Consider the following 20,918-nt stretch of genomic DNA (forward strand, 5'->3'; position numbering starts at 1 on the left):
TGGGTTCGAAAATTACGACTTAGATTTGGTGGTTTTTCAGTCGCAACTGATTCAGATATACTTCGAATTTTTGTACTAATAACTAGAAACTAAAACAACAAATAACATTCAGCAAACCAAATATATATATATATATATATATATATATATATATATATATATATATATATATATATATATATATATATATATATATATATATATATATATATATATATATATATATATATATATATATATATATATATATATATATATATATATAATACTTATTAATCGCGTCATCCAAACGCCTCCATATCACCCAAACTAAACTACATCACTATACACTACATATATTAAACTATATACTTGGTACAGCGCTTTTGATTAATAATTTCAACTCAATAGCTTTAACAGAGATGACTATGCGTAATATTTACCTGTTGAAGCAGCGGTGCCATTGTTGACACTAGGAAATTGACTATTGACTGGTTGCATGACGTGAGGTTGAGCCGTTGGACACGTTGGCCTGGTGTAATTACCTAGTGAGAGTGGATCATAACTCCTAGTCCCGCCAGGAGGTAGCATGCATGAGTATGAGGTTGTCTGTTGTTGTAAACATGAACTAGGTGTCATGTTAGATGAATACGTCGGCATCGTAGGGATTGTACTGTAACAGATGAAACATGCTGTTAATGATATGTTAAGCTAATGCAAATGTTGTTAGCATTGGGAAATTCAGTTATTCTTGGGAAAGTATAGTTTCTGATTGAATATTGATAAAATAAATGTTCCTTAATATTTAACTTTTTTTAAAAAAGATTAGTAATAAAACAATGAAGAAAAGAATTGAGTATGAAAAAATTGTTATTGAAAATAACTGAATAAAATTTGGAAAAAAAAAAATATCAATGCAATTTAAGAGCTATGTTTCATTGAGTTTGTTTAAAAATTCTAATATAAGAAAAAAATCAGAAAGATAAAAATATAACATAAGGAGCTAAATCTTAGGATATAGTAGATAATTTGAAATTTATTTTAAAAAAGTTAACTTACAGTTTTTTATCATTTTATTAGAGGAAATATTACAAAAAATCTTTAAATGCCGATAATTTGTTTATGTATTAAAAAAAGCTACGCATTCAAGTGTTTTTTGTTACTGTTTTTTAAAGACAGTTAATCTCTATTTTGACTCATAAAATGAGCAGTCTAACACGTGAATTGCGTTACTTATGTTTAAAAAATAATTTAAATATGAAATCAATCTAAAAGTATACATTAAAGCTGTGTATTTATTAAAAATCCTAAACATTTACAAAAAATTTAAAAAATCAAAACATTGAAAGAACAAAAAAATTGAAAGAAACAGGTATTGTGTAATTTAGTTTAAACTTTATATCATCATATTCTTTTATTTAATAATTCCTAAATTTAAATTTCTATAGCTCCATAGCTTCTATAGCTTTAATAACCTACCACGACTTTCCTTTATCATTTCCTTTAAACGAATTATTCAGTTGACAAAAAGTAATCAAAACTGGAACTACATAAATAACTAAATTCATGTTCGAAAATTGTGTTCTTGAAATATTTGTCCTAGACTCTAATTTTATTAATTAATTTTTTTTTATTTATTAATTAATTTTTGTTAATTTTTTATTTATTAATTTTTTATTTAATAATTTATATTTTTTATTATTAAATATGTTTTTTGCCAAAAAAAAATTTTCGAAAATGGTTTTGAAATAAGTAAATTTTTTCGTACACGTAAATGTAAACAATAAAGTTTTGCATGATATTTAATAAAATATGTACTATCTTTCTTCACAACTATGAAGTTTGAAATATTTTTCCTCCGAAACCATGAAAGGAGTGGGTGGGAAAAAATTATTCCAAACAGTTTTGTTATAACTTAAGTGGAATGCTAGAATCAAATTTAATCAAGTTGAATTTAACACAGAAATCGAACAAAGAAGTTAAGTTTTGTTACGAAGTAAATAAATTTCATGAAATTTTTTCACGTCACAAAACATATAGAAGAATATAAAATATATACGAACCCACACCTGTATGTTTCAGCCATACTGGCCATGGGTTGTCCAATACTCGGATAAAGGGAGTTAGGAAAGCCCGTATTGAGGGGTAAGCGCCCCGGCGTCGTCGTTGCCTGCTCTGCCGCCCGACGTTGATTTCGAAGTTTTTCTTCTCTTCGCCATTTCGCTCTTCTATTTGAAAACCAGACCTAAAATAATTTTTTTTAAAATATTAACAACTTAATAACATTTAAAAATTTCCATGGTTTATCGTATTCAAGATTTTAGTTATTTATAACAAATACTGTCAACATTTCTTACTTGTATTCTTGCTTCAGGAAGATCTATTTTTGCTGCTAGCCTTTCCCTTGCAAATACATCGGGGTAGTGTGTTCTTTCAAACTCTGAAATAAAAGTATACCAGTTATGTTACGCAACAGTATATCAGTAGCATAAGTATATTAGTATTCATGCGTAAGGATCCATGTTAACGTATTACAATTATAATTTAATATTTGAGAAGACGTTAATGTGAACAAATATCTGAATAAAGTTATATTAAATAATAAAGTTATCATTTCGTCAGAAAAATATCATTTTTATGTACTAGTTATGGAAGAATTATAAAAAAAATTTCTTTAAAATTAAATTATAATTTAAATTTATGAAGTTTCTTTTCATTTTTTTGTTCAACAAATTATAGAGTTATAAAAAAATCCCGCTGCATTATGCTAATTAATATGGTCAAATGTCAATTATGTTTCCTACCTTTTTCAAGAGCTTCTATTTGTTCTGGTGTGAAAGATGTTCTATTTCTTTGTAGTTTTCTTTTCAACCTTAACCTCGCCGCTGAATCCTCCTCACCACTACCACTTTGATCACTGGGTGTTGATGCCTCCGTTACGCTTCCTTCTAATTAATAAAAAAAAAAAATCATTCGTAAATTAGTGATTTTTAGTGCTTTATAGCTTAAAGAGCTTTTTGAGTTTGAGATTTTTAACATTAAATTTAATTTGAAATGAAAGATTCAAGAAATTTGTTTGAAAAAATCCTAGCAAATTATTCATTTTAACTTTAAGAGCATTCAGCAAATCAAAACAACAATTTTATCAAATAGAAGAACACAGAAAAGTTATAATAATTAGTATTATTTTGAAATATTTTTCTTTAGGATTGGATTTCTAAATTTTTATTCTCCCTTAAAGCAAATTTTTCCTATTGAACTTCAGCAATTCCTTCCCATTTCCTTAATAATTTGCTATATTTTTATGAATTTGTCATTTATATGATTGAATTAAAAATAAAATTTGTTTTCATTACATAAATAAGACATTTTGGTAATATTAGGAATAATTATTTTGATTCAGCAAAGGATGGGGTATACTTCGTGCTACGTAAGCTACAAGTAAATAAATAAATAAAAACGTGAATAAAGCATATCTTGTTCTTGTCATTTGTGCTTTACTCATGCTGTTTTTTCTTCTTCTTTTTCCGTTAGTTAATACTCATTTTGATTTGCTTTGTTATTCAGAAATCTATTTTATCTCACACTAGAAACTACATCTAAACAATATTTTAAAAACGAAAGCAAAACAATCAAACAATATAAGCAACTCAAATATTTGATGCTTTATTAAAAATTATTTAATATTAATTGGAATTCTAATAAAATATTCGAAGTCCATTTGATTGAGGGAAGGGAAAAAGGGCAGTCGTAAATGCATTCTGCTCTTCTATAGATTTCTAAACTTCACACATTTTATTTAATCGAATTCCAAACCAAAAGAGAAAAAAAAATTTTTTTTGCAGCTCTTAAAAGAGAAATTCTGAATCAACTTTTATTGATAGTGATGGTGGAAGGGGGGATCAAGGAAAACTTTCTAAGATGTCGAAGTAGATAAGAAAACCCTCACCCACCAGTTTAAAGTACAGATATCTTTCCAAAACATTAAAACCGCCATTCTAAGATTCTTATTCCTATACACCCCCTTCCCTTTCCCCAGTTACATCCATACTCAGACAGTTTTCCCAATAAATCTATCTCTTCCTTTAGAAGGTATCTGCGTGGGCGTTTGAGGATGGGGTGGGGTTATAGCAGATGACATTTCTGTGGTGTTAACTGTCAACCGAAAGCGGTCAACACGCTTGCTTGCTTTCGAAGAAAGTTAGTAACGATTTTTTAAAGAAAAAAAAAATGATGAAATGAAAAAATAAAAAACTACACATATATGTGTGTGGGGATGAAAAAAATATTTATATAGATTTATATCTAGAAAAAGGGTAAAGCTTAAAGCTATCTATAAATGGAAAAGAATGTCAACTGTTTTCAACCATATGTTTCTGATAAAAAAAAAATCTCAACTAAACCATGGAATGTCGCTTTTTAACAATAAACGCAAAAATAATACGGCTTTTTTTTATTTCTTCAATTCTTTTATTAGTTTTGTTTTTTGCTTAAGAAATGTGGCAACAAGCATGAAAGAAAACGATTCCGATTCTTCATCGCGGTTGCATTTCGATTTCCAATGAACGTCTTTGGAGACCGTCGCTTCAAATTTTTTCTTTTATTTTTTTATAGTATTTATTTTTCTCTGGAGTTTCACAATGACGTTGATTGTGACAGTAGTTTGGATGTTTCATCCAATATATATATAAAAAGTTTTCATTTCATCATTTTTTTTTATCCTGTTTTATTTTTCAATTTCAATTCTACCTCGTCCCATTTTCTCTCATTGCAGTAATCTTTCTTCGTTTCGTTTGGAGATTTTTATTTCTTTCCTACATCTACGCAGTTTTGAAACAGTTGTTTGTGTACATACACAAGGCTCGAAGTATTGGAATTTCGATTACTATAGAGACGGGGAAATATTTTGCTTGGGGATTTAATCCGATTTTCTGGTTGCCTATTTATTACATAAATTTTATTGTTCGTAAAAAAATACTTAAATGAAACAAAGAAAATCGGTAACAATTCGGTTAATTAAAAGGAATCAATATTTCCCTCTTCCACATGGGCTATAGAAAAAATTATCTGAAATTTGCTACACTTGTTTATAAAAAAGTAGTTATACAAAAACTATAAAATTAGTTAGAATGATAGAATGATGTTAGTTAGAATGATTAGTTAGATGCATATACATAGTTTAGAAACAGATATTTGTGTATTTAAGTAACACTCACTTGAGCCTATTTATAAGTATTAAAATTTTGAGGCAAGGAAATATTTTGTTAGAAGATTTAATATGATTTTCAATTTGTTTAACTATGAAATAACTTTTATTAATCGTAAAATTAATACTAAATTCTGTCAAAAGAGAAACGTTAACAATTCTGCTAATTAAAAGTAAACGCTATTTAATTCTGTTAGATGGGTTATAATTAGAAATTCATTATACTACATAAATAAGTTATTTAAAAATAGTTAGATTGGTATAAATTTTGGGTATTACCTAATAGTGGTGTACAATGATATCATTGTATGGTACCTATGGTGTCCTTGTTAATAATAAATTGATACCATGTATGTATATGCTTTGCTTAAGGTTTGTTTCTCAAAATACTTTGAATGCCACTTAAGTTGATTTTATGTGGTGCCATCGTACTCAATTTAAGTGCTCAGTGGAAATATGTGTTAAATGACATTTTGAAACAATTTAGTCAAAAAATATGTTATGGTCGGTGAAATGCATGGAGCAATAAAATTATTTTGGATAAAAAAGTAACTTAGAATAGTAGAAAAACATGTTGTATAAAACAGCTGTAAATGTCTAAAGTTTCCTTTTCACATTGCTAAAAATTTCATTTAGCAAATTCTGGAATATTCTGTTATTAACATGTTCTGAATTAACGTTCTACATATTCAGTAGAGAGATATTCTGATTTCACTATTTTAATTTGTAGTGGTTAATGGAAAATATGAAGTATGAAACGATTTTGAATAAATAAGGCTTTATTTTTAAAAAAATTTCCAACCTCAATAAATTTTTAAGCCTTCTTTTATTATTAAAATTATTAAATTATTAAAAATAACCACATGGCATATTTTAAAAATATGTTTAAAAAAAACAAAATTTTTTTGTCGACTCAAATTTAAGAATATGTAATGGTCTGTAGAAAATATAGAATATTAATTTATTTTAAATAAATATGCTTTTAGATGAAGGGAAAAACATGCTGTTCAAACAGCTCCTTTACATTCTAAAACTCTATTTTTCAAATAACTTAACATGTTCTTCTTCTAAGTTCGTTTAAAGTATTAAAATGTCACTTATTACGATCTGGAGGAAAATATATTAAGTGACACTTTAAAAGTACATCTTTAATAATATACTTTGTTCAGACATTCTGAAACCTCCTTTTTGAAATATTTAAAAAATCACCACCAAATATATTTTGAAAAAAAATATGTTAAGTGGCATTTTGAAATCCCTCAAATTTGACATGTATGTTGCGATCTATAAAAAGTGTAGTATATTAATTGATTTTAAATAAATGCGTTCTTAAATTGAAGGGAAAATATATTCAGTAAACTGCTTCTGTAAACTACTGATATTTTGTAAAATTTTCAAAAACTAGTTTTTAAATTACTTAACATGCTAACAAATTACTAAACTGGTGATTTATATCAGCTCAAATCCACATATTTTTCAACCATTCAACAGAATTAGACAAAGCTTATGCTTCGAGGTAAAGAACATTGTTCCATATTCTTCGAAGACATTGTTTGTCTCACTCATATCATAGCATTATTTTTAGTTTAACTAAAAAACGCCAAGGTTAACTATTAAATAGTTATTCTTATATAGAATTCAATAATTATTATTACATTATAATTTATCACAAATACGAGGTTTTCTTAACATTTCATGAAATGACAAAATTAAATCCAATAATAACATCTATTTAACACTAGATTGCCTAAGAAAGTCAGTTTGACTGCTTTTAATTTCAATTAGAAGAACAATGATGTCTATAATGACACAATTTCTTAGAACTTTGTGACTTTTTGTACAACATATAATTTTTTTTATTGTTAATATTTACTAATAACTTGTTACATAACTGTAAATAATATAAAAAATGTTAAAAATTAAATTTAGACAAATTTATTTACGCATTCACAATCCTGTCATTTTGACTGCTTTTAGGCAATATAGGTTATATACTAATTTTCCGTCTTTCTAATGTTAAGAATATAATTTTAAGGGATATTAATAGTTGTAACTGTCCGCTTGCAAGGGTCAGAGATAGGTATTTTCTGAGATGTGTCTCTGAATAGAAAAAGGTCAAGAAATTGTTGCCGATGGGAGAAGCTGTTGCTATGGAAACCTTTTCATATTATGGTCAAAGGACATACATACATAAGGAATTGTTGGTCTGCTTATGATATCTAATGTTTTTGTAGATGTATTGCTCTAGAATAAGCTGATACATTTTAACCAATTTATGATTTTGTTAATTTTTAAGAATGAAATTTTGATTTTAATTTTACGAAGGTGAATACTCCTTTGACAGAAAGGGATATTCAACATTTCTTACTGAAAAAATTATCTTTAATTTTTTGTGATATAAGAAATTAAATTATTGATACAACTAAGCTTTAAATTTAAGATGTAAAAAAAATTCTAATTTTTTTTAAATCATATATGCTGTTATTATGCATCATATCTGGCCCTATGTGCTGATAAATATCCCAAAGAACCATTATAATGATTTTCTTAGAAAACTTCTCAATGCTTGCATATCAATTTGTGTATCAAAAAAAGCGATAAATAAATATGATTTATTCATTTTTGCCAAAATTAGTTTCTTACATACATCAGTGTAAATGAAAATTTTAATGATTTTTTTGAAATATAAGATAAATATAAAATATCTGGATTACTTCTAGACAATTGTTTAAGACTATTGTTTAAATTTGTATAAATCGGATTGTATTTTATTAAAACTATAAAAGTTTATTTTCAATTTTATTAAATATCTTAACTGTAACAATAAATTTTTTTAACAGTAACAGTATTTCTTAAACTTAATTTTAGTGCTTGGAAATTGTAAGAAATGCATATTTTCATTTTAAATTAAGAGTTTCAGTCAGATAGATGAAAAATTAAAGTATAAATAAGGTTTGTGATGACAGAAAAGCAGTACTTGTTTTGATTAAAATCAAAAGCTTAGTTTTATAACGATTTTAATTAAAAGAAGTGAAAAAAGCTTTTTAAGAACTGAAATTAATTAATTTTTTTTTTAAATCTATGACTGTATTTCCTCCCCCTGTTATTTCAGGTAATTTCCTTAACCATTATAAATATTACTACACATTAAAAGAGCTTTCAAAGAAATTATATCTTAAACCAATTCATTTTCTGATTTATGATTTTCAGAAAAAATCCCATCGCAAAAACCTAAAGGAAAAATCAGCAATCCTATCAAAACTGACAAAGGAAGAGAATGTTGCTGAAAAAATCAGCGCTTATCTGTTTAAGTTGATGTACGACGCATTATAAAAGAGAAAATACCCACTAAGAAAACTTTGATAACTCTCGTTATAAAGACCGCCAATCGCGAGTTCCGGAACATAAAACTGACCGCATTCTGAACGAGGTACATAAAACATTCACTACAACTTCAACTTTTCCCGCTATCTTTGTAAATGGAGGGAAAGTATAATTTACACCTCTGTAAATTACTTTTTGGTTGCCTTTATTTATTTCAAAATTTTTTTTCCTTCATATTTCCCCAAAAGATAGCTCCGGTACTACTATCGCTTGCACGACACACGTTGAACAACTAAACTTTACTCGCTTTTATCTGTGCAGCTATAAAATGAAAGACGGGCGGGGGCTACATATTCGTGGGGAAAGCGACCACGGGGCAGCCCCTCCTGTCAAAAAGAAGACGCAGAAGAGCTGACTGAGTTGGGGCGGCTACTGAAGCGTAAGTCTCCGATAAGACTATCCCACATATATAGGAGAAGAGCTTTATATAGCAAACGCTGCAGCGGAAATTTACTGCTATGTCCTGCTTGGCTGAGTTAGTACATCAGAATACCAAGTAGGCTATGTATGCATGCATGTATGCTTATATAGATATAATGCGCTGGCAGAAGCATATATATTTGAGAATAACTTTTTTATATCTATATAAAGCAACAGTCTGGGTTCAAACTTTTTTTTCAGTATTCATTCAGAATAGCAGATAGTAGATGGGGCTTTTAACTTTTCCACTACCGTTTTTCAATACTTTCAGCAGAAAATAAATATATTTATTTTTGAGATATGGCTTGAAAAACTCCTTTATAGAGGAAAAAAAATTTGGCATTTAAAAAGTATATAAAATGGAATATTGAAGTTTAATTTCCACACGTCTGAACCTTCCGGCAGATTTGAATAGCTCTTAAGAAAAGTATATAAATCCGGTTAGATATATGTAAAGAATCCGGGGCAGGAGGCTAGACTTTTGATAAAGAAAATGGCATTTTGCATGGTCATTCTTGGGTGACGGCAGATGCAATTTTCTTTTTAATTTTTTTTTTTTTTTTTGAAACTTTACTTTGTATAAATCTTGTGCTTTTTTTGCACTTTAAAGCAAAACTGGAAAGTGGAAAAATGTCCATGCTTTACCACTTCAATATTCATTGACTCAGAAGAGCTCAGAATGTAAAAGTTTTACAAAATATATGTGTATACATTTTTTACGATTATTTCTTTTTATATTTAAGTTTTGATTAAACTGGTTTTAGTTGACGAACACAAAGAGTTCAGTAGAAAAAGTTTTAAGGGATATTTTAGTGAACAATAGGCTTAGAGAATATAGCAACCACTAGTTGTTTACGAAACGAATTTCTTCATTAAAATCTACTTATCTAATGACTTAAAAAATAAGTTTTATACATTAATAAGGTGTTTTAAAACATGAGATTTTAGGCTTTCCGTAATTTTAAACATTATTTTATCCATTTTTCTTGATGATTTTCCTATTTAAGTTTTCATATTTGCTACCTCCCTCTAAATAAGGATTTTTAAGACTCATTAATTTAAAAAAATATGTAATGTATTGATCATTTAAATTCGATTATTCATTTAAATTCTAAAACTGAACATTTATTAAAATTACAAATTTAGTAAAATTTAGTAAAATTACAATACTGTATGGTAATGCCACTTCTGGTAAAAAGTGCAACAATTCTGGTTAATAAAACCAAAGTATACGGTATTTAAACCTTTCATTCGGTAATTTTTCAATTTGAATGGTAACGATTTACCGGAAATTATGACTTTCAATATTATAGTTCTTATTACCACACATTTAGTAAAAATACGAAACTGAAAAATAAATTTAACTGAATAAATGGTTTATATCACATGATCTAAGATATCAATGATTAAATTACAAAATTTTACCTCATTTACCATATTTTATCAGGTTTATAAAATTACATTTTATTGTTAATTTAACCATATTATTATCTAAGTGCTTCTGTAGAAACTACAGAGCATTTTGGTGTTCTCATAGAGCCAGAAACAAGGCAAATTGTTCCATATTCTAATAATGTTGACCATACTTTTTTTTCTTTTCACAACAGCATTACCTTGATAAACCTCACTCATATACGCATCTTTTTTTATCTTTCCCTTTTACTTTCCTTGTCGATTTAAAAAAAATTTAAACGGATTATTTTTAATCAACTAAACAATAAATGCGCATGAGTAAGATATAATGATATATTTGTGTACGAAAGCTGAAATAGACTTTAATGCTCTGTTTTGCAAACGAAACGATTGTAATTTCTAATAAATAAACTTATGTCTTTTATTGCATAAAGTAGAACAAAAACTTTAATTATATTGTAATTTATACTTTAATATAACATTTGGATTTTGTCGGGAAATTTCCTCACCAATTTTTTGGATTACTATAAAAAAGTTTATATCACTTTTTTTAATAGCACGCATATTTTTCTCGAAATAAAAATGGTATAAATATACATAAAATTGGTGAAACAAAATATGATAGAGAAAAATATCTCCGTTTGAAAATTAGAATCATTGTTACGCGACTCTTTTGTTTACATTAGGAAAGGAAGCTTCTAAATTGCAAAGCACGGCTTGAAGCTTAGAAAAATATGGCATGGTTTTTATATTTATTCTTTCATGAAATTGAAATAGAAATCAAAAACAACAGTTGTTTTTAAAAAAATTCATGAACTTGAAGAAAAAATAATGATTATTTGAAACATGAAAAAAAATTTTAAGAATACTGAAAGTTAAAATATCATTAAAAACATATAAATGTTTTAATTAAAAAAATTAATGCCTTTAAATTAATGCCCTTAAGTTTCGTTAATCTATGGTCAACTTATTTTAACATGAAGAAAATTAATATATATATACATATGTATATAATATATATATATATATATATATATATATATATATATATATATATATATATATATATATATATATATATATATATATATATATATATATATATATATATATATATATATATATATATATATATATATATATGTATATATATATATATATATATATATATATAGATAGATAGATAGATAGATAGATAGATAGATAGATACAGATAGATATCATGCTATGAATCATGTTTTTTAGAAATTAGAAATTTTGGAAGGGAACTAAATCTTTAATATGACGAAATACAAATATTTTAGAGTGCAGATTTTATTACTTAAAAGAATAAAGATAAATTATATTTTCACAATTAAACATAAAGTTAAAAGATTTCATTATTTACATTTCAAACATGTTAGCTTGCTATCTTCTCAAAAAAGTAAAGCAAGAATTCTTCCTCTAACTCTTCCACAAAGTTATTGTCATTACTGAATGTTACTCAAACTACTAACTCTTTTTTTTTTTCATCCCTTTAACTTTTTATTCGCATGAAACTGTTTCTGGTAACAATAAGACCTAACATGATAAATTTACGTCCACAAAACGAAGTCCCATTTCTCAGAATATTTCAGTTATTATTCACTTATCAAACTAACTTCTTCCGCATCCGCGAGCATAAGCAATAAGAGCGTTTATCTCTTTTACGGAATGACCACTATACCTCATCCCTTTTACCCCTTTCACCTCCCCGGAAAAGCACCTTTCTCCGGGATTCATTTTCCTGAAATTTCTTATCTCTCTTATGCTCTGCTGATTTGTGATACGAGAAAGAGATGGAGTCCCTATCTACTCTACAGAAATTTCTATTCTCGGCAGCTAAGCAGAGGATGGCTCTTCTCTGTGCCACTGGTGGGAATTCTTTGAATTGAATTTTCGGTTGGAAAAGGACTTTTGATAACATTAAGGAATAATGCTGCTCATAAACGCTGGAATTTTTCTCTTTAAGTAATTTTTTTTTACCCAGATAACAAAAAGGAGAAAAAAAACACTAGAATTCTTTTTTTAAAATAAGAATCTTATATTTTTCATTTGCTAAAAATTGTTTATTTTTGAAATGCGTTTGTTGTTTATGACTATATAAAATAGTCAAAATCATATAGGAAGTAGATTTAAATATAATAATAAATATAGTAATTATACTACTTTTAAGTTTTCATTTTCAGCAGCTAGGCAGAGGATGGTTCATTTCTGTGCCACTGGTAGGAATGTTTTGAATTGAATTGTTGGTTGGAAAAGGACTTTGGATAACTTTAAGGAATAATGTTTTTTATAAACACCGCAATGTTTCTTTTTAATTGATTTTTTTCATCTCGATGACAAAAAGGAAAACAATTAATTCGTATTCCTTTTCTTAAAAAAATAAATAATAAGAATTGGATGCCTTTTAAAAGATGAAAATGGTTTATATATGCTGTTTATGACAACAAAAATAGTCATAGTCACATAAAAGTTTATATCAAAGTTACGATAATAAATCTTGTTTGCAATACTGCTTTCAAAATATGATTTTCAGCTACTGAGTAAGGAATGTCTCCTGTTTAAACAGGTAGGATTTTTTAAGAGTTTTTTTTAATTGGAAAAGCACTAATGCTATCAATAAACTCTAAAATTTTTCTCTGTAAGCAATTTCATTACTTTTTTTTTAATAAGAATTTCCTATAAGCAGAAAATAATTTATCCCGAATATCTTTATGCTGTATCAGTGTAGTAAATGTAGTGCCATAGAATACTGTTTTCAAGTTCCGTTTTCAACAGCTTAAAGAGGAGGCCTCCTCCTTGTGCCACTGGCAGGATTTCCCTTACATCTTTTTTTCCATCGAAAAAGGAATATTGCTTACAGTAAAAGCTAGAATTTTCGTTTTGAACAAAATTTTTATATCTTCGGATTTCATATATGAATAAAAGAATAATTTTTATAATAATATCATTTGAGGAAAATATTTTAAGCTGACAATAATAATCCAAATGCCGACTGGCTTGTGCAGGGGTCAGGAAACTGACCGTGCTTTAGAAAGGTTCTGGGCTAGAATCCCGGACATAGCATAGATGTTCCTTCATTCTCTGTACAGCCTGTCCTTAGTATGGGAGCAACGTTGAATGAGTGGCCGACGAATCTGCCGTTCAGACACCTGTATGACGAAAGGTCATTCCCCAGGTGGGTATTGGAGAAAAATAATAATCCAGAAGCACCAAAAAAAAAATTTAATGCCCAATACCATGGTTAAAAAAAAAAAAGGATGTCCTCATAAAGACATCAATTTATGTCGAGAAAGAGATCGATTGATGAGGTTGGTTGACAAAGACCTTAAATGAATAATGGTAGTACCAAGGAGTAAAGTAAATAAGTAGGAAAATAACTTTCTTCGAATTGAATTTTCAGTTAAAATAGAATTGGTAGATCTTGTTATTTTTGTATAAGTAAAGAAGTCAAAGTCACAACTATTTAAAAAAAATTTAAACTACAATAAATATATGAAATATCACTGTAATTCTACTAGGCAGAAGAGGATTTTTTTCCCATTCCAGGTAATTCTTTAAATTTAATGTTCTTTATTTTTTTTACATAAAGAGACATGTGTCTCCTATATAATAAAATAATATAATATATAAAATAAAATATATGTTTGTTCTTTAATAGCTTTCATGTTTGTTCTTTAATAGCTGATTTTAAAGTCAATCAATATTAACGTTAGTTGGAAGTATTTTTTTGATTGCTTGTTAATTGTATGGAATCAAATTAAATATACCAGTTATGCTTAACTATCATAAAAAACTAAAGATGTCTCTCCCATCTGAAATAAAAAGTGTGTTTGCTTTTTGGCAACAACTAATTTTAAATCCGATTTGTGTTAATTTTAGAGCGACAAATGTTAATAATGTGAAATCAATTTAAATATACCAGTTATGCTTTTCTTTTATTAAGTGCTCATGATGCGTTCCCTATCTAATATGAAAAATATTTGTTTCTTAACTAACCGAAACCGGTTTTAAAACCAAACTGTATTAGTTTCAGAGAGAAGAATTTTCTCTGGATAGTTGTCAATAGCTCATATTTGTATTTTAGCTGGTAAATAAACAGTATTTAAGTTATTTTCGAATTTTATATGCTAGCCGCGTGAATTATTTGTGTTTATTTAAAATTGTATTGATCCAGAATGCAATCAAGTGCTTTGTGCTGCCATCTATGGACGATTGTAGATAAATTGCTCTCAAGCATCAATTGAAGGAAAATTCAAACTGATTTAAAGAAGAAGAAAAAAATAACTTATTACTTATTTGAACTTAGGCTAATTTGGAAAAGTAATTTACAGCTTAAAGTATATCATTCGTTAAAATAAATATATTTTAATTAATTTATGAATCAAACAGTATTTGCAAATTAAAGTTTTAGTCCTAAGTAGGGATTTTTATGCTACCTTAATGATAGTGCTATTCAGGTTTTTTATTAATTTGATTGTCTGATTGAATAAAATATTATTTATTGGGATTAACTTGGAAAGGTATGAACATATATGTATTACATGCTTCATTATTAAAGTAGGATTATTATTAATACACTATATTAACATTTATTAATATGTCTTCGATATAGTAATCATTAACAAGAAAAATTTCTTTTATTAATAATACCTGTAAAGAGTAATCTCTTATAATTTAAATATTAGCTTGCTTTTTTTCCTCCGTTTTTTGCAGACGGTGTAAATGCATGCAAAAATATATAACAATGCACATTGCTTTTAAAATTATGGTCTCACAAATGGGGGAATTCCTCACAAATGGGGGAAAAAGAGCTATTGAAAGTGTTGAGAATTCATATTTTTCTATGGATGAAAGATAATTCATAGTTCTCTATGGATGGTTCAAACATTTAATAATTTTTTTTTCTTCTAAATGTAAAACAGTCACGGTTTCCAATAATCCGATAATAATTCATTTACCTTTTTTAGGGTTGAGGCCATTTTCCAAAGGAGTAGTTGGTGTAGTTACTGGAGCAATATAACTTGGTGCAATTCCTCCAAAAGTCGTGCCACCAGGGTACCAAGGATTAGGCCTTGGCCACCCTTGACCATTGAGCATTCGTAACTTGTCGTATACGGCATCCTGGGCCTGTACTTGCGCTTGTTCTTTTTGCGCTGCCAGATTCCTAAGCACTCGGTTTATGGACGATACCTATCAAAATATAATTATAAATCAGTTTCAAATTTGATACACATTAATTTCACGCATTCAAACTACTGAACACAAAATGAATAAAAAATAGTAATAAACCATACATATATACCAAATTGTAAGGTCATTTGGAAAAATTTGCTCTAACCAAATATAAGAATAAATGGGTTTTTTTACGACAATTTATTAGCACTAATATTAGGTATTATCAAACCGTTTAAGTTATTACATCTAAAATAAATAATAATGATAATAATAATAAATAATAATAATAATTAATTAATAATAATAATAATTTAATAAATAATAATAATAATGAAAAAATAATGATTATAATTAGGCCGATATTATATACTAATTCAATTCCTATCAGATTTAAACCTCTGTCATTGTTAGTTCTATCATATCAATATCAACTCTCTCATAGTAATTATATATCGTATATACGACTCTATCATAGTTACTTAATTAAATCTTATATAGTAAAAAGTTTACTGTAAATTAAAAAAAAAAACATTTTAACAAATGATTAGCACATAATTATGAACCAATTGAAATGGTTTTAATTTAAATAAGAAGTATGACATCACAAAAGAACGGATCGAAATCATTGTTGTGCATTATTTTTATCATATCAAAATAGAATCATTATTTTATTAATGTTATGCTGTTGATGATAATATTTTTTATGTAGCTGCTGCCAGTTAGCTATTAAATGCAGTTGAGAACAAAAGAAAAAAAAACCGAAAATCGAATTTTATTTTATCCGATTTTCCAATTAATTCCGCAATTCCAATTAATAAAAAAAAAATTAAATAGAAAAAATGAAAAATAAAGCATTTTAGCGAATGAGTAACACGTAATTATGAATAGCTTTAATTTCAACAAGAAGTATGGCATCACAAAAGAACTGATTAAAATCATTGCGCATTAATTTTATCATATCAAAATTGAATCATTATTTTATCAACGTCATATTGTTAATGATATTTTTTTATGGAGCTACTGCCAGATGTCCATTAAATGCAGTTGCGAACAAAACAAGCTGAAAACCGACTTAAGTCACACTGGCGTAAACACATTTAATCGAAGTACGGGTGACGTACATCGAAAAAATTTCAACGTAGCAGAAAAAAAATTTAGAAATAAAAAACACAAATATATCATCCGTATGTATGTTTGTGTACGTCAGCATAAAGCGTAAAATTTCTAACGATTTTCGTTCTTTGAATAAAAAAATGTTAAAGTGAAGGGAAAAAAAAGTTAAAATGTTTTAGAAGAGGAAAATTGTTATTTTTTTTCTTCTTAACTTCTTCGATTTTAGCTTTAGAGAAATTTTAGTGGATACCTATTTTTCAATTCCATTCACTATCATCGAAGCAGTCTGTTTTCCGACCGTTTTCACAATGACAATTCTTGCTAATTAAACACGCAGCAGAAAAGAAATGCAAAAAAAAGTGCTCTTCTTTTTTATATTCTATTATTATGCACTCTTTTCTCTCTTACGAGCATAAAAACTAGAAGAAAAAAAATAAGAAAAAGAAACTTCGATCGGTAGAATCTTTTCTGCACATTTTCCTCCTCCTCTCTCTTTTTCTCTACGCTCTTTCATTAGTTTCTTTTTGTTTTAGTGTTTCATTATCGTCTGCTCTCTTTTTTTTAATTCGAACTTTCTACTACTATTGTTCTGTCGGTAACTCTTGGATCGCTTTCATTATCACTGTAAAAATAATAATGAGTAAAAAGGTAAGAGAAAAAAAAAATCTGACTGAAGGTAAGGAAAAAATAAAACTGAAAAAGAGAGAGAGAGAGAAAAGCGTGCAGATAAAACAGCCGTATAAAAAGTTTTAAAAGAAGCGATGGCAGCATGCAAAAAAAAGAAAGAAAAAACGAAAGGGAAAAAAAATCGTCTGCACCATAGCAGAATGTATGCAGGGTAGGAATAAAAAAAATTAAAAAGATTAGTGAAGGAAATTTTTCAGCCAATTAAAATTGCACTCGATATCACCATTTTGGGTTTAATTGTGTAAGCCTTGTTAGGCACGCTTAGACGCAGAAGATCATTGGCTGAATAGTCACAACTGCGTTCTCCTTTTTCAATCGCTTAATTCGTAGAGTGCTGATAAAGTCTCTACTCCTTATTATATACAAAAGAAACGGTTAAAAGGGAAGGAGAACGATATTGTTTAAAAGAAGAAGAAAAAAAAAAGTATTCAACATGGTTGAGTCTGTTCCCCAGCTTCTTTTTACCTCTGTTTTAAAGAAGAAAAAAAATAATTTCTTTTATTTGAAAAAAAATTGATAAGAGTTGAAGGCTCAATTAAATGAGAGTTTTTGAATTATTTTTTATCATTTAAAGAAAAGTGGTTGATCGGATCAGATTAATGCCCAATTCAATACTTCGAAATTAATGTTACTAAAGACAATTCACTTTCTTTTGCATTTCGAAACATTTTATATCTATTACAGATAAGAAAGATCGGAAATAAATAAATTCCAATGGATACGAATTCATATATAGACTTAGAAAAAAATTGCATAACAATAGAAATGCAACTGTTACATATTATTCATATTATGATTTGTTAATTAAAAGTCTCAAAAAACTGAACTCTGCTTGATGGCCCATACAGGGCCAAGGATACTGTACCCACATAATTTTCTTGACCTTGGCTCTGAGGTGCAGGAGTTGATGTTCGGGGAGGGTAGTCAACCGAACTCAGAACTCCCAGTTTTTAGTCCTCAAGAATGCTTGGTACTTATTTTATCAACCCACCGAAGGGATGAGAGGCTTAGTCAACCTTACTAGGTCCGAGGATGGAACCCCAGACCTGTAGCACGGGAGCGCTCAGCCACTGGGCCTCATAAAAAGACTAATATGGGTAAGAATCAATTAAATGTATGAAAATTTATCTGAGTGTTTATATTTTATAACAGTTTTTTAAGGTATTTAATTCAAATATAAAGTGGGCAAAATGATCATTTTTTATCAATTGTTTACATTTCTTTCTAATGCATTGGCCAAACTACTATTAATTTTTTACATCTAGCCGCAAACAGTTATAAAAGTAATTTACAAATGTTTAACTAAACATAAAAAATTGTTTTTTGTATAATGTTTAAAGATATTTCATTTACTTTATGATTGAAATATGCTTTTAGCTTACGCCTTGGATCTTGACATTTCATCGTTATCAGATGAGTATTCAATCATTTTTTTTAATTCATTATTTATTTTTATTCATAATTTATTTTTTAGCTTTATTTATTTATTTCATGTTTCTCTTGAGAAAGTTAGGAAAAAAAAACATAAAGAATATTAATCATAACAGAATTTGCCATTTTAAGAGAATTTTACAGCTAGCACTTTTTGAACATAATATCATATTTATTGATAATTATTTATTTCAATTATATCACTTCGTCAACAAGGATATTTATTTTAATTTATCGGTATAACATAAATAACAAAGATCTCACAGGCTTTTAGTATTTCTAGACTTTGCAACAGAACAATTAAATTCATTTTTTTGATAAATAATAAAGTTGTGTCTTGTGCTCTTAAAGTTCCTTTGCAGGGTGTTTATCAAAATAATACCCATGATATTTTACCTCCAAAAGCATTTATAGTAGATAATTGAAAGCTATGTTGAGTGCTAATAAAACGAATTCTAGTTTCATCTTTGAAAAATGTAGAATTTTTTATTATATAGAACTGAAGAGCGCCATATTATTAGAAACCTGGTCTAGAGATTTTACTGTAACTTATGAATATTGCCTGAATTTTAAATTTGGGCAAGATGTTACCGAAGTGTACAAGTAGATTATGCTTTGTTTGAATTTTAAATAAAATCAGATCATTTAAAATCAAAAAAAGTTTGTTAAAAAAAAGTATAAAGGTGTTGCGAACAAAGAGATGGATACTTACACACACTTTAAATCCCGTTGACAGAAACATCCCTTAAAATTTGAACAACAGCACTGTTACTTTAAATCATAACGAGGTTTACACTCACTGTAATTTTTTTAAAAGAAATATTAACTTCAACAGGGTTTCCATTTAATTTAAACCACAGTTGCGATCAAATTTTAAAAAAATAGCAGTGCATGGTAAATCTATCCATCGTAACACCGAAAAATAACATTACAGCAAATTTGTACGATATTATGCGTTTCAACCATACCAATATTGTGATCAGCACAGAGCTGTCTTTTTTATGTTTGTCTTAGAAAGAAACTACAATGAAATAATAATTGATCTAAAAGCTTTGTCAAGCAAACAAGAAACATAAATATATAATGCTGAAATGAGTCTAATTGCTTTGATAATCAGCTACTACTGCAAAATTAAATCATTTTATAATTTGTTGTTTTATTCCAATAAGCATATAATTGATGTGATTAAATTTCAGACATCATCTGGGAACCCTATTTTTGGTAAGTAATAGTGAATAACAGTGACTAAACTATGAAACTTTATAATTGCTCTATATTACTTACATTCAGTATGATTTAATTAAATTAAAATTTCAATTACGTCAAGACAAAAGTTAATATTAGTAAGTCATTATAACGTTTATGTAATTAAATATCACGTCTAATCGTATTAGCGAATATCGGAACGCTATGATCTCCCCATATCTAATAATAAATACCATTAAGTGTTTTTATAATTATTTTTGTCAAACAGGTGTCACTTCGATTAAATCTAATGTCAAAAATAAAACCGAGCGCAAAATTAAATAATAGTTAATAACAGTTAAAAAAACGATGACATTTTATAATTGAGTTATCTTAATTACATCAATTTGTCACTTGATTTAATTACATTAAGAATTCATTTACAGAAAGTAGATCGTTGATGTAAATAAATCATTAAGACGATTATATGTAATCAAATATTACATATAATCGTATTAAAGAGAATGCTATGGTCTCTCATTACTAAATTAACATAATTAATTGATTTTATAATCACTTTTGTCAAACAGGCGTCGCTTCGATTAAATCAAATCTCTAAAATAAAGCTGAATGTGGGTGCCAAGACGATTCCAGCTAAACGTTCTTAAAAAAACAACTTTATGTTTAACACTTCAATGCGAGTGAAACGGTATCACTTGAATATAATGCATACTATTTTGCTTTTGACATATACATTACGGGTACAATCATCAAAAGAAAACGGGCAAGAGGATTGAAATAAGAAAAGGAAAGAAGAAAAAAAAGAGCAAAATTGTCAACAGGGGCTCTCCATCATCTAATATGAAGAAAGTGGGGAGGGGATAGCAGTTAGAGGACAATG

The 20,918-nt window shown here is 27.7% G+C and overlaps 1 protein-coding gene across 8 annotated transcripts in view; it reads right to left on the reverse strand.

Moving 5' to 3' along the window:
• LOC107436595 (paired box protein Pax-6) overlaps positions 1 to 20,918 on the reverse strand; it is a 124,157-nt gene that overhangs the window by 3,254 nt on the left and 99,985 nt on the right. For 5 of the 8 annotated variants that reach the window (XM_016048361.5, XM_071177515.2, XM_021147580.4 and 2 more), the window contains 5 exons: positions 15,385 to 15,616; positions 2,784 to 2,927; positions 2,337 to 2,419; positions 2,043 to 2,224; positions 423 to 652 (listed from right to left, as the gene is read on the reverse strand). In XM_016048361.5, coding sequence (XP_015903847.2) covers positions 423 to 652; positions 2,043 to 2,224; positions 2,337 to 2,419; positions 2,784 to 2,927; positions 15,385 to 15,616 — 871 coding nt within the window. The remainder of the gene's footprint in view (positions 1 to 422; positions 653 to 2,042; positions 2,225 to 2,336; positions 2,420 to 2,783; positions 2,928 to 15,384; positions 15,617 to 20,918) is intronic. The other 3 variants (XM_016048362.5, XM_071177517.2, XM_071177518.2) reach the window with 1 other exon arrangement.

This window comes from Parasteatoda tepidariorum, chromosome 2, assembly GCF_982258835.1.
Source record: "Parasteatoda tepidariorum strain Cologne lab strain chromosome 2, Ptep-v5.0, whole genome shotgun sequence".
NCBI classification, from domain to species: domain Eukaryota; kingdom Metazoa; phylum Arthropoda; class Arachnida; order Araneae; family Theridiidae; genus Parasteatoda; species Parasteatoda tepidariorum.